The sequence below is a fragment of the Coturnix japonica genome, chromosome 10, assembly GCF_054131305.1.
Source record: "Coturnix japonica strain WE chromosome 10, WE-NBRP24, whole genome shotgun sequence".
Lineage (NCBI taxonomy): Eukaryota > Metazoa > Chordata > Aves > Galliformes > Phasianidae > Coturnix > Coturnix japonica.
The window spans coordinates 26,827,714-26,841,472 of NC_140672.1; the positions used below are offsets into that span (position 1 = coordinate 26,827,714).

At 47.9% G+C, this 13,759-nt stretch overlaps 1 protein-coding gene across 1 annotated transcript; it reads right to left on the bottom strand.

The window, feature by feature from the left end:
* Positions 1-7,971: 7,971 nt before the first annotated feature.
* LOC146759559 (olfactory receptor 14J1-like) lies at positions 7,972-12,571 on the bottom strand. The gene is made up of 2 exons (XM_085510427.1): positions 12,061-12,571; positions 7,972-8,381 (listed from the first exon to the last, which is right to left on the bottom strand). Exons 1-2 carry the CDS (start codon positions 12,563-12,565, stop codon positions 7,972-7,974), a joined length of 915 nt encoding a protein of 304 aa, XP_085366553.1. The 5' UTR covers positions 12,566-12,571.
* Positions 12,572-13,759: the final 1,188 nt, after the last annotated feature.

A 13,759-nucleotide genomic window follows, 5' to 3' on the forward strand; every position in this document is an offset into this window, starting at 1 on the left:
CCGACGGGAGAATGTCGCGCTCAGACTGGGGGCAGCTATTCTCAGTCTGGAGGGCGTTGTGCTCGGACTGGAGAGTGCCGTGCTCGGACTGGAGAGTGCCGTGCTCGGACTGGAGAGCGTTGTGTTCGGACCGGAGAGCGTTGTGCTCGGACTGGAGAGCGTCGTGTTCGGACCGGAGAGCGTTGTGCTTGGACTGGAGAGCGTTGTGCTCGGACTGGAGAGCGTTGTGCTCGGACTGGAGAGTGTCGTGCTTGGACCGGAGAGCGTTGTGCTCGGACTGGAGAGTGTCGTGCTCGGACCGGAGAGCGTTGTGCTCGGACTGGAGAGCGTTGTGCTCGGACTGGAGAGCGTTGTGCTCGGACTGGAGAGTGCCGTGCCCGGACTGGAGGGCGTTGTGCTCGGACTGAAGAGTGTTGAGTTTGGATTGCAGGGATTCTTTCTCATACCAATATGTGTCTCGTTGATATAGGAGGTCTTCTCTCTCAGCTCTGAGACTCTCTTTCTCATACCAGAATGAGTCTCGTTGTTGTAGGAGGTTATTTCTCTCATCAAGAAGACTCTCATTCTCAGCCCTGAGACTCCCTCTCTCAGCATCAAAAACTTCCCTCTCAGAAATGGTATTAAATAAGGCCCGATAAGCATTAGCTAGGCCCCAAGTCATTTGTGCCTCCTGAGATCTGCCTGAGCCACAACATTCCTGTCTCAAATATGCGGTCAAACTCTTGGGATTCTTTAAGTGTTCAGGAGTAAAGCTCCATGACACTAAAGATGTCTGTCTTCTAAAAGTCTCTCCAAAGTCTCTTCACACTCCCTGCCACTCAGTATTCTCTAATTCTAGGGAAGACTTCCTCCTGAGGTTATAAATCCAGATACTGAGTGAGATCACTACAATAACCAACAGTAAATTCAGGGAGATTAATAAGATTGACAGTGTGGTCCACTGGGACAACTGGTCAGTCGAAGACTGCTTAAAGGATGCAAAGAAAAAAGGAAGAGCACGCTCAAGAACCACCATTTCCGTAATATTAGTTGCATTAGTTGCATTAGTTGCATTAGTTGCTCCCTCTGGAGCTGCATGCAGATACCAAGTAAGCGTTGATAACCATGCTTTCAAATCATTATACATGTTTACAATTCCATAGGAAAAAGTGGCTAGCTTAAACATGCTCCAATATGTTTGGAGCATCGCAAAAGAGGAACTAATGAAATGCAGTCCCTGGTAGAACAAACTTACTAGAGGGAACATTTTTTTCTTTTTTTTTTCTTTTTTCTTCAATAGAGAGAAAAAAAACTAAAAGAAAACAAAGCTCACCAGTGTTTATAAAATATACCAGAGTATTGGCAGTCCGCCTGGACTTTCAAGGTCAAGCTCGCAGGCGCAGAATCGCAAACCTAAGATAGCTCCTTAACAAAGAAAAACAACTTGTAGCCCTGTTAAAAGCTAAAAGAGCAACAGAAGAAAACACAGAAAAACAGCAACTCAAATTGCCCGCATTCTCCACCAAAATCTGTCACGGTTTGAACTAAAAATCCACCTGCGTCCGTGACAGGGGGCCGTGGGCCCCGGAGGGGCCCTGGGCCGAAAGGAAAAAAGTTAATTCGGAAAAGAAAACAGCGGCAACGATCTAAGGAGGCACACTTATTTACTAAATACTATATCGAAATACAGGATAATAAAATATAATATAATATAATTGAAAATTGAGCTAACAAATCAGACAAAATAGGAGAGAGAATGAGTCCCGTAACCAAGAGGCCTACTGTGAATCTAGGCGAACGGCTGAAGGCTCCCACACACTCGCCTGAACGCCAGAACTCGAAAAACGTCAGTCTGTTCTGCGACAGAGTTAATATAGAGTCCAGGTCCCGTGACCTATCGTGTTGTTCCCTGGGAGATGTAGTCTTCTTCTGTAAGTTGCAGATTCAGTAAAATTATTCATGCTTTATATGATGTTATGATGTGGAATACTGATAGCAAAAATTACAAAATTATTAAACCATGACAACAGCAACACTGGAAAATGTTCCCCTTAGAGGCTGAGCATGATGATGGATGGGATCCTGGTTTTACTCTGGGTTTACCTTCATGTCAATCCAGGTTTCTACTCATACTTGTCTCTAGGTGAACTCTCACTTTACTCAAGGTTTTACTCACAGTTTACCATCAGGGTGTGTGATCTGGAGATGGGCTGGTGGAGTGACTTGCTGGCATCCCCGAGGGAAGGCTGCCAGGCAGATACCCCCAGAAAAGTGGTTGACTCCCTGCCCTGTCACAGTCGGACAGACATGACTGATGAGGAGGGTTGGAAGAGAGTCCCAACTCAACATCACAGGAGCCCCCACATGCCTGCCTAGCCCTCAACCCCTGCTCCCTCTAAGCAACAGGTTTGACACTCTGAAATCTGAAGGAGATAAGAATGGGGAGGCAATGGAGGATCTGCCTAGGAGAGAGCCTAATGCAAGGCGGTCACTACCAAGCCTTGTGACTTCCTCTGCCATGAAAGAAAGAAGGGTGGCCGTGGTGGGTGACTCCCTTCTCAGAGGAATAGAGGGCCCCATTTGTAGACTGGACCCGAGTTGTCAGGAAGTCTGCTGCCTTCTTGGCTGCAGGTCAGGGACATAATGAAGAAACTCCCAATGCTGGTTAGGTCCACTGATTATTTTCCACTACTCATAGTTTAGGTGGGCAGTGATGAAATTTCTTAGAGAAGACTACAAACTATAAAAAGAGATTTCAGGAATTTAGGCCATTTAGTTCACAAAGTGGGAGATCAAGTGATTTTTTGTTCTATAACTTCAGTGGCAGTGAGAGACACAGAGCAGGCTTGGAAAGCAAAGCAATGAACAATTGTCTCAGAGGTTGGTACTGAGCCAGAAACTTTGGTTTCTTTGATCACAGGGCAGTTTACTTGGCGGATGGCCTGTTATCCATGAATGGAACCCAACCGTCTCAAAGGGGGAAGTGAATCCTAGCACAGACGGTAGCGGGGCTTATCGAAAGAGCTTTAAACTAGCTACGATGGGGGAGGGGACAAAACAGGGCTTACCAGAGATAAGCCCAGGGAAATGCTGTTTGAGCTGGGAGAGAGGCAGATGCCTCAGCTGAAGTGCGTCTACACCAACGCACGCAGCTTGGTCAACAAGCAGGAGGAGCTGGAAGCAACTGTGCACCTGACAGACAATAACCTAGTTGCTATTACTGACCCATGGTGGGACCACTGCCATGACTGGAGTGCTGTGATGGATGGTTACAAGCTCTTCAGAAGGGATAGAGGAGGAAGGAAGGGTGGTGGTGTGGCCCTTTATATTAAAGAGAGTTTTGATGGTGAAGAGCTTGGGCTTCAGAATGAAGTGCATGTTTTTAAGGATCAGGGGAAAGGCCTGTAAGTGTGACATCTTGCTAAAGGTTTCTTATAGACTGCCTAATTGATGGGTGAGACATTCTATGAGCAGCTTACTGAAGTCGCAAGATTGCCAGCACTCATTTTCTTGGGAGACTACAACTTCTCTGATATATGCTGGGAATATAATAAATAGCAGAGGATCAGTCCAAGAGGTTTATAGATTGCATGCAAGACAGCTTCCTTACGCAGCTGGTATGAAGTCCTACCAGGGGTGGTTCCTTGCTAGACCTGCTCTTCACTAACAGTGAAGGACTGGTAGGAGTTGAGAAGGTTGGGGACTGTCTTGGGCAGAGTGGCCATGAAATGGTAGAATTCTCTATTCTTGGAGATGTCAGAAGGGTGACTAGCAAAACTACTATCCTGAACTTCTAGAGGGCGGACTTTGACCTGTTCAGGACACTTGTAGCACAGGTCCCTTGGGAGTCGCTCCTTATGGGTAAAGGGGTCCAGGAAGCCTGGACACTCCTCAAGATGGAAATCTTAAAGGCACGAGATCAGGCTGTCCCTGAATGCCATCAGGTGAGCCATAGGGGAAGAAGACCAGTGCAGATGAACTGGGAAAAACTATTGAGACTCAGGAAGAAAAAGAGAATCTACGCCCTCTGGAAGAAAGGACAGGATACTTGGTGAGATTACAAGGAAGTTGCTAAGGTATGCAGGGAGGAAGTTAGGAAGGCACATTACTTCCTTGTCCATTAGTCCATGCCCAGAGCTTCTCAGCCATGCCCCTGTCAACTGTAAGCTCCATGCAGAGGTCAAATGAAACACATAGGGCACAGCCTTCTGCTGGGTGGATACAAGTGTTGGTTGAACTGGACGGGACAAGCCCTCCCACCATGCCCTCCTGGGAAAATGGCCACCCCAAGAATGGCAGTTTGCCTCCTCCATGACCCCATCTGAAATGCTCCTGCACTGATTGATTAAAGGGCTTTAAACCAGGTCCAAAGGGCGAAGGGAGGGGAACTGGATCTGACAGGGAAGGCCTGAGGGATGTTGTTGGTGTTGGAGATTGCAGGGAAAGCCTCTGAGTTGTTCCATAGGACTGTGGGAGGATTCCTCAGAGAAGGTCTTGTTGCCAGTACCCCGTCCTAAATCTTACTGTGTACCCTCTGGGGGTAACCCCAACCTGCTGCTGCCCAAAATTGCCTGTAGACCAGTGCAGGTAGCGTGAGAAATAAACGGGACAACTCAAGAGAAAACCACAGAGCATTTCCTTTCATGCAGGCTGCTGCTTCTGAGCAAGGCCCTGAACACCAGTACCACAGTGTAGATGCAAGGCCCAGCCAGGCTAAATCAAAACATGCTTCTGGAAGGGGATGCTTTCTGAAGAGTCTTTACGCTAATGAGACAACCACAAACATTCACTCAGCGAACTCCAAATCTCTGTGCCTTTGCAGGCCTAGGGTCTTGTTTGTCTCACAGAGACATGGTGGGATGGTTTCCACCTCTGAACTGTAGCAAAGTAGGTACAGGCTCTTCATTATGTTTAGGCAATGAAGATGAAGAAAGGCTGCTGCTCTCTGTGAGAGTGCACTGAGCTCTGCCTGGGGATGGCAGAGGAGCCAGCTGAGAACTGATGGAAAGTTCTCAAAGTGGAGAGCAGCAAATTCTGTTCCTTGCTTCCCGATCAGGAAGAACAAGAGGAGGGGGACAAGCAGGTATCTGAGTTACAGCTGGGATGGAATTGTTTTCTTCAGACTGTCTGCTATGGTGCAGTGTTTAGGTTCTAAGAGAAAAACAATGTTGGTAACACTCTGATGTTTACAGCTGCTGCTAAGCAGTGTTCTACAGAGCCACGGCCATGGTCAGTGGAGTGCTCAAGGAGCTGGGAAGGAACAGACTGCCCACAGCTGACTGGAAGTGGTCAAAGGGATGTTTTGTAGCACCTGACAGCAAGCAGAAATTGTATTGAAAGCAGTGGCAGTTCATCTCAGTCTTTTCACTGCCCAGGGCCCAGCTGAGCATCAGTCTGGTGGTGATGAGCAAGTGCTTGTGCATCAGTTGTTATATACGATTCCATATCAACAGATATACAGTGATAACTATTTCACCTCTCCTTTTATATCTCTTAGAATACTGCTTAGTTACAACCCACACGTTGTACTTTTTTTCCCCAATTCTCTTCCCCATCCCACTGAGAATGGGGCAGTGCACAAAGCACTGTGTGCTGCTGTGCGACATGCTGGATTCAACAACCACCATCAGTTTGGTGCCCGATGTGAGACTCCAAAAATTGAGATAACAGCACATCTGTCCAGAGCGAGATAACACAGGGCTTTGTGGGAGCTGGAGAACTGCAGGCCATGATGCTGATAGTTTCCCTATTTGTGGAGACTGATGAGTCTTCTCATGAAGCTGCATTGCACAGCTCCTTGCTTGCTGCTTGTTTTCCCTGCTGCATCATTTGTCAACTTGGGATGCTGGATTAGGGTATTTATTTTGCTATGCTGTTTGACCTTGGTCTATATCACAATAAAATTGGCAGCCAACAAAGTGAAGTTTTGTGCACATTCAGCTCTGTGGTCATCTTTGGGTTTTGAAAGTAATATTGTTGGTATGATTAGGAATTACACATTTTACGTTGTCTTCTCTGGGAGCCAGGGGTATTCAAGGAGTGACTGGATATTGTGTTGAGGGACATAGTTAAGTGGGAGCTATAGGTAATAGCCTATATGGATAATGACCTATGAATGGTTGGACTGGATGATCTTTTAGGCCTTTTCCAACCTTGGTGTTTCTATGATTCTGTGACTGAGGTTAAACATTATTCAGGAATATCAGTGAGAGATCTGCCCCAAGGTGAGAAGGCTCTGCATGGCAGGGGGTGTGGGACGGTCTGGGCAGCTGCCTGGAGTGGTGGGCACCCCCAGGGCTTTGGAACTTCATCTCTGAGCAACTGCAGGATCCTGAGAAACTGGTAGAATATTGGGGGCAGGTCTGCTGTGGCTCTGGTAGCCCCCAAGAAACACACATGACTGCAGTGTGCCAGATCCAGAGAGCTGGAAATGCTGACAGTGCTGCAGCCTCTGCAACTCTTGGCACAGACCCTGCAGCAGCTCCAAGGTTTTACCACATGTCCTGCATTTGCTCTATGCTCTGGACAGATCCCGCTGTCACTCCACCCCTCATAATGAGCTCTGCAGTCACTCCTGCTACAGGTCCTGTAGCTGTTCCAAGTATTGCTATAAGAAAATGAAACAAATGCTTCCCAAGGGAGGTGCACTGTGCCAGGAGGTACAGCCCTGTAACCGTCCAACCCCTCCAATGAGCACAGTGGCTGCTGCAACTTCAGTCACAGGTCCTACGGTGATTTCAGCTCTGGCAATGGGCTCTGCAGTTGCTCCAACTCCTGCAGTAGGAAAACAGCCTCTCCAGTTCCCACAGTGAACCTTGAGGCTGTTAAAAACCCTGCAACAGGTCCTGGACTTGCAAACTGATATGCATATAAACTTCTATCATCTATGTATGATATGTATATGTATTAGTACATGCACATATGTTAGCAACTGCCTATATTGTATATATGTGAAAATATACTATATATATAAGATATGTATATATGCATTTATCATATTTATAATCGTTTTCTTTTTATCTTGACCTTAGACCACAGATTCTAATCCTCAGCACTGCCTTGAGTCCCTTACAGATCTCCTTGGGACTTCTGAAACTATCCCTGGCAGTCAGTGAAATGCACCAGAGTATCTTGAAGTCTTCTCAGGGAGCAGCTCCTGAGGTACATTCCTTAAACCAGATTTGGAAGAGGCCTCCAGTTCTCTGGACCTGCTCCAAAGGGGCCCTCTTGTTATGGCAGTGACAGCAAGGAGACCAGCACTGATGCAGTCGTTCATATTGCTGGCTACTGACTGCTGTCCGAGAGTGCTGCTGTAGAGACAACAGGACTGTCATGAGACACAGAAGACATTCAGCCTGCACAAATGAGAGGACTTGAGAGCACTGTGGCGGTGTAAAGAGATCAGAAATGAAAATCACAGAATCACAGAATCACAGAATTGTAGGGGTTGGAAGGGACCTCCAGAGATCATCGAGTCCAACCCCCTTGCCAAAGCAGGCTCCCTACACCATGTCACACAGGAAGGCGTCCAGGCGGGTCTTAAATATCTCCAGAGAAGGAGACTCCACCACCTCCCTGGGCAGCCTGTTCCAGTGCTCCGTCACCCTCACTGTAAAAAAGTTCTTCCGCACATTCGTGCGGAACTTCCTATGCTGTACGTTGAGCTGCTGTCTGTGGCTGCACCTCCCCAAATCCAGACAAAGTAGGAAGAAAGAAAAGCTAAGCAAATGTCTTTTTTGAAACCTTTTTAGGTATCTTATAACGTATTCAGGGAATCTGGTTACATGTTTACATCAGCTCCTAAAGTGACAAAATGAAATTAGGTAGGAAAGAATTTAAATTCATTTTTATTTATAAGTTCAATAACATTATTTTCTTTTGCACATTCCTATATCTCACATAATCAAACAACCAAAGATACATAAAACATGAAGAAACACCACTGGGAATCCTATGAGGAAGTTGTGCATTTTATGGAAGCTGGAATAGTGCTTATTGCAACACCTTCCTCAGAGCGTGCTTGAGCTCCCTGTTCCTCATGCTGTAGATAACAGGGTTCAGAGTTGGAGGAACCACTGCGTACAGAAGTGCCACTGTCAGATCCAGGAGTGGGGAGGAGATGGAGCGGGGCTTCAGGTAGGCAAAAATGGCAGTGCTGAGAAAGAGGGAGAACACAGCCAGGTGAGGGAGGCACGTGGAGAAGGCTTTGTGCCGTCCCTGCTCAGAGGGCATCCTCAGCACAGTCATGAAGATCTGCACATAGGACACCACTATGAAAACAAAGCAGCCAAAGGCTAAACTGGAACCAAAAAAGAGAAGCACAACTTCCCTGAGGTAGGATTCTGAGCAGGAGAGCTTGAGGATCTGGGGGATTTCACAGAAAAACTGGTTGACAACATTGCCTTGGCAGAGAGGCAGTGAAAACGTACTGGCAGTGTGCAGCAGGGAACAGAGAACCCCAGCGCCCCAGGCAGCTGCTGCCATGGTGGCACAAGCTCTGCTGTCCATCAGAGAAAGTCTTGTTGCCAATACCCCGTCCTAAATCTTACTGTGTATCCTCTGGGGGTAACCCCAACCTGCTGCTGCCCAAAAGTGCCTGTAGACCAGTGCGGGTAGCATGGGAAATAAACGGGACAAATCAAGAGAAAACCACAGAGCTTTTCCTTTCATGCAGGCTGCTGCTTCTGAGCAAGGCCCTGAACATCAGTACCACAGTGTAGATTCAACACCCAGACAGGCTAAATCAAAACATGCTTCTTGAAGGGGATGCTTTCTGAAGAATCCTTACACTAATGAGAGGACCACAAACATTCACTCAGCGAACTCCAAATCTCTGTGCCTTTGCAGGCCTAGGGTCTTGTTTGTCTCACAGAGACATGGTGGGATGGTTCCCACCTCTGAACTGTAGCAAAGTAGGTACAGACTCTTCATTACGATTAGGCAATGAAGATGAAAAAAGGCTGCTGCCATCTGTGAGAGTGCACTGAGCTCTGCCTGGGGATGGCAGAGGAGCCACCTGAATACTGATGGAAAGGTTTCAAAAAGAAGAGCAGCAGATTCTGTTCCTTGCTTCCTGATCAGGACAAACAAGAGGAGGGGGACAGGCAGGAATCTGAGTTACAGCTCAGATGAATTTTTTTTCTTCAGACTGCCTGCTATGGTGCAGTGTTTTGGTTCTAGGAGAAAACCATTGATAACACTCTGATGTTTACAGCTGCTGCTAAGCAGTGTTGTACAGAGCCAAGGCCATGGTCAGTAAAGGGCACATGGAGCTGGGAGGGAACAGAGTGAGGACAGCTGACTGAAAGTGGCCAAAGGGACGTTCTCTATCAGCTGACAGCAAGCAGAAATTGTATTGAAAGCAGTGGCAGTTCATCTCAGTCTCTTCACTGCCCAGGGCCCAGCTGAGCATCAGTCTGGTGGTGCTGAGCAAGTGCTTGTGCATCAGTTGTTACATACAATTCCATATCAACGGATATATAGTGATAACTATTTCTCCTCTTCTTTTATCTCTCTTAGTAAACTGCTTTGTTACAACCCAGAAGTTGTACTTTTTTTCCCAGTTCTCATCCCCATCCCACTGGGAATTGGGCAGTGCACAAAGCACTGTGTGCTGCTGAGCCACATGTTGGGTTCAACAACCACCATCATTTTGGTGCCTGATGTAAGGCTCCAAGGGTAGAGATAACAGCACAACTGTCCAGAGCGAGATAACTCAGGGCTTTGTGGGAGCTGTAGAAGTGCAGGCCATGGCGCTGATATGTGTGGATGTGCTCCCTATATGCGGAGGTTGTTGAGTCTTCTCATGAAGCTTCACTGCACAGCTCCTTACTTGGTGCTTGGATGCTGGATTAGGGTATTTATTTTGCTATGCTGTTTGACCTCAGTTTGTACCACGATAAAATCGGCAGCTGACAAAGTGAAGTTTTGTGCACATTCAGCTCTGTGGCCATCTTTGGGTTTTGGAAGTAATATTGTCCATATGATTAGGAATTACACAATTTACATTGTCGCCTCTGTGAGTCCGGGGGTGTACTGGATATTGTGTTGAGGGACATGGTTTAGTGGGAGCTATAGGTAATAGGTGAACGGTTGGACTGGATGATCTTTTAGGCCTTTTCCAGCCTTGGTGATTCTATGAATCTATGATTGAGGTTAAACAATTATTCAGGAATATCACTGAGAGATCTACCCCAAGGTGAGAAGGCTCTGCATGGCAGAGGGTGTGGGACAGTCTGTGCAGCTGCCTGGAGCGGTGGGCACCCCCAGGGCTTTGGAACTTCATCTCTGAGCAACTGCAGGATCCTGAGAAACTGGTAGAATATTGGGGGCAGGTCTGCTGTGGCACTGGTAACCCCCAAGATACACACATGACTGCAGTGTGCCAGATCCAGAGAGCTGGAAACGCTGACAGTGCTGCAGCCTCTGCAACTCCTGGCACAGACCCTGCAGTATAACCAAGTTTTTCTACACATCCTGTGGCTGCTCCAAGCTCTGGGACAGATCCCACTGTCACTCCATCCCTCATAATGAGCTCTGCAGTCACTCCTGCTACGGGTCCTGTAGCTTTTCCAAGTATTTTGATAAGAAAGTGAAACAAATTCCTCCCAAGGGAGGTGCACTGTGCCAGGAGGTTCAGCCCTGTGGTCACTCCAACCCCTCCAATGAGCCCAGTGGCTGCTCCAACACAATCACAGGTCCTGTGGTGGTTCTAGCTCTGGCAATGAACTCTGAGGTCCTTCAACTCCTGCAACAGCCTGAAAGTCAGTACAGCTCCTACAGTGAACCCTGTGGCTGTTAAAACCCCAGCAACTAGTCCTGGACTTGCAAACAGGTGTGCATTGGGATTAGTTCATATATGTTTGCAACTGCATATGTTGTATATGTGTGAAAATACACTACATATATTATATATGTATAAATACATTTGTCATGATTATTATCTTTTTCTTTTTCTCTTTATCTCAACCCAAAAACCTTAAACCACAGCACTGCCCCAAGTCTCTTACTGATCACATTGGGATTATTCTCTCTGATCCAGTCACTCACTGAAGAACACCAGAAGATCTTGAGGACTTCTCAGGGAGCAGCTCCTGAGGTATATTCCTTACACCAGCTTTGGAAGAGGCCTCCAGTTCTCTGGTCCTGACCTGAAGGGGCCTTCATGTTATGGCAGTACCAGCAAGGAGACCAGCTCTGACAGACCTTTTCATATTGCTAACAACTGACTGCAGCCCCAGAGTGCTGCTGTAGAGACAACTGGACTGTTGTGAGACACACAGGACTTTCAGGCCTGCACAAATGAGAGGACTTGAGAGCACTGTGACACTGTAAATGAAGCAGGAATGAAAACAGCACGTTGTGCTGCTGTCTGCGGCTCTACCTCCCCCAGACCCAGAGAAGGTAGGAAGACAGAAGAGCTAAGGAAAAGTTTACTTTGAAAGTATTTATTTATCTTTTAACCTATTGAGGGAATCTGGTTCCACATTTACACGAGTTATTGGAGTGCAAAAATGGAAAGGAGGTAGGAAGGAAGTGAAATAATTTGCAACATTTTTTGCAGAATGCTGTATAAAACACAATCAAACAATCAAAGATGCATAAAACATAAATAACCATCACTGGGAATCCTGTGAGAAAGTTGTGCATTTTATGGAAGCTGGAATAGTGCTTATGGCAACACCTTCCTGAAAGCGTTCTTGATCTCCCGGTTCCTCATGCTGTAGATAATAGGGTTCAGTGTTGGAGGCACCACCGAGTACAGAACTGCCATAATCTGGTCTATGGGTGGGGATGAGAGTGAGGGGGGCTTCAGGTAGGCAAAAGCAGCAGTGCTGACAAACAAGGAGACCACAGCCAGGTGAGGGAGGCATGTGGAGAAGGCTTTGTGCTGTCCCTGCTCAGAGGGCATCCTCAGCACGGCCATGAAGATCTGCACATATGATGCCACTATGAATAAAAAACACCCAAAGAATAAACTGATACTAAAAAACAGAAGCACAACTTCCCTGAGGTAGGAGGCTGAGCAGGAGAGTTTGAGGATCTGGGGGATTTCACAGAAAAACAGGTTGACAACATTGCCTTGGCAGAGAGGCAGTGAAAACGTGCTGGCAGTGTGCAGCAGGGAATTGAGAACCCCAGTGCCCCAGGCAGCTGCTGCCATGGTGGCACAAGCTCTGCTGTCCATCAAGGTCCCGTAGTGCAGGGGCTTGCAGATGGCAACGTAGCGGTCATAGGACATGATGGTGAGAAGGGAATACTCTGCTGAGATGAAAAAGACAAAGAAGAAGACCTGTGCAGCACATCCTGCGTAGGAGATGGCCCTGGTGTCCCAGAGGGTGTTGGCCATGGCTTTGGGGAGAGTGGTGGAGATGCAGCCCAGGTCGAGGAGGGCCAGGTTGAGGAGGAAGAAGTACATGGGGGTGTGCAGGCGGCGGTCGCAGGCTACGGCTGTGCTGATGAGACCGTTGCCCAGGAGGGCAGCCAGGTAGATGCCCAGGAAGAGCCAGAAGTGCAGGAGCTGCAGCTGCCGCGTGTCTGCCAACGGCAGCAGGAGGAACTCACTGATGGAGCTGCTGTTGGGCATCTGCTGTTGTTGGGCTTGGAGTCCTGCTCAGAGTGCAGAAGATAATGACAAGTCCAGACCATTCTCAAAGACACTCCTCCTGCTATAATATGAAATGTTTTTATTCTCTTACAACAGTGTACATTTAGCACCATTACTTGCATTTAATTTCATGTATTTCAGCATTCCTTAAGCAGAAGCAGCATATGGAGCTCTAACCTTCCTTTTATTTTCTTATCCCTTCTCCCTGGGTATTTTCATCTGTTTCAAGTCTCATATCTCTACCCCAAGTGCTCTTAGAGCTTCTGTGGCATTCAGTTTCAGTTAGAAAATGCTGCTTGTTTGTAGGATAAGTGAATTATTCATGCCTATTGTTCACAAAACAAGCAATTGATTGACGAAAAATACTCAGAACTCTTATTGCCCCTTTTAGATTTCTGACTCCAAAACTCTTTGCCTCAGAACAGGAAATGGAAACCCCCTGCCTTGGCTCTCCTTTTGCAAAGTGCCCTCATAAACATCCTGTTGTGCAGTGGAGCTGTGATCCCTTTGCCCCAGGCAGCAGCTGTGGCAGCACAAGCCCTGCCGGGGGGCTCCTCCCCCCCATCTGTCTCCCCGCAGTGCCCTGGGCAGCTCCCCGGGCAGGCTGAGTGCTGAGCCTGGCAGGCGGCAGAGTCCCATACCCGGCACACAGCCCCTGGGGCACAGCAGGGACCCTGCTCTGCAGGACAGCCCTGGGCACCCGCCTGCAGCCCCGGCTACACAGCCTGCAGCCGTGCTGGGACATGGAGCCCTCAGGGCTGTGCTCTGACACTGCAACACGGAAGCCCTCAGCTGGAGCAGAAGGCTTTTTCCACAGTAAAGAAACATGCAGTGCCTGCATCCAGATCTGCTATGGGATATCCCAAATTAAGTTGACCCTCTATGAAAAGCAGCTCATGGTCTGCAGTGAGACTTACCCTGTCATGGTCTGTGAGCAATGCTCCCGCAGTGAGCTCACAGCCCGCTCACACCACACACATCCTGTAAGCTCTCTCCAATTTCTCTCCTCTCCTTCTGTCACCTGCAGGCTGTGCTGTGCACAAGAGCTGCTCCTGGGCACAGCTGTCTCTCTGCAGCTCTGCCCACTTTTATGAGCTCCCTGTGTCCCAGGAGCCTGGACAAGCAAGCAGCAGATTATGTCATTTTTATCCTTCCCACTCGTCTCCCCTGACA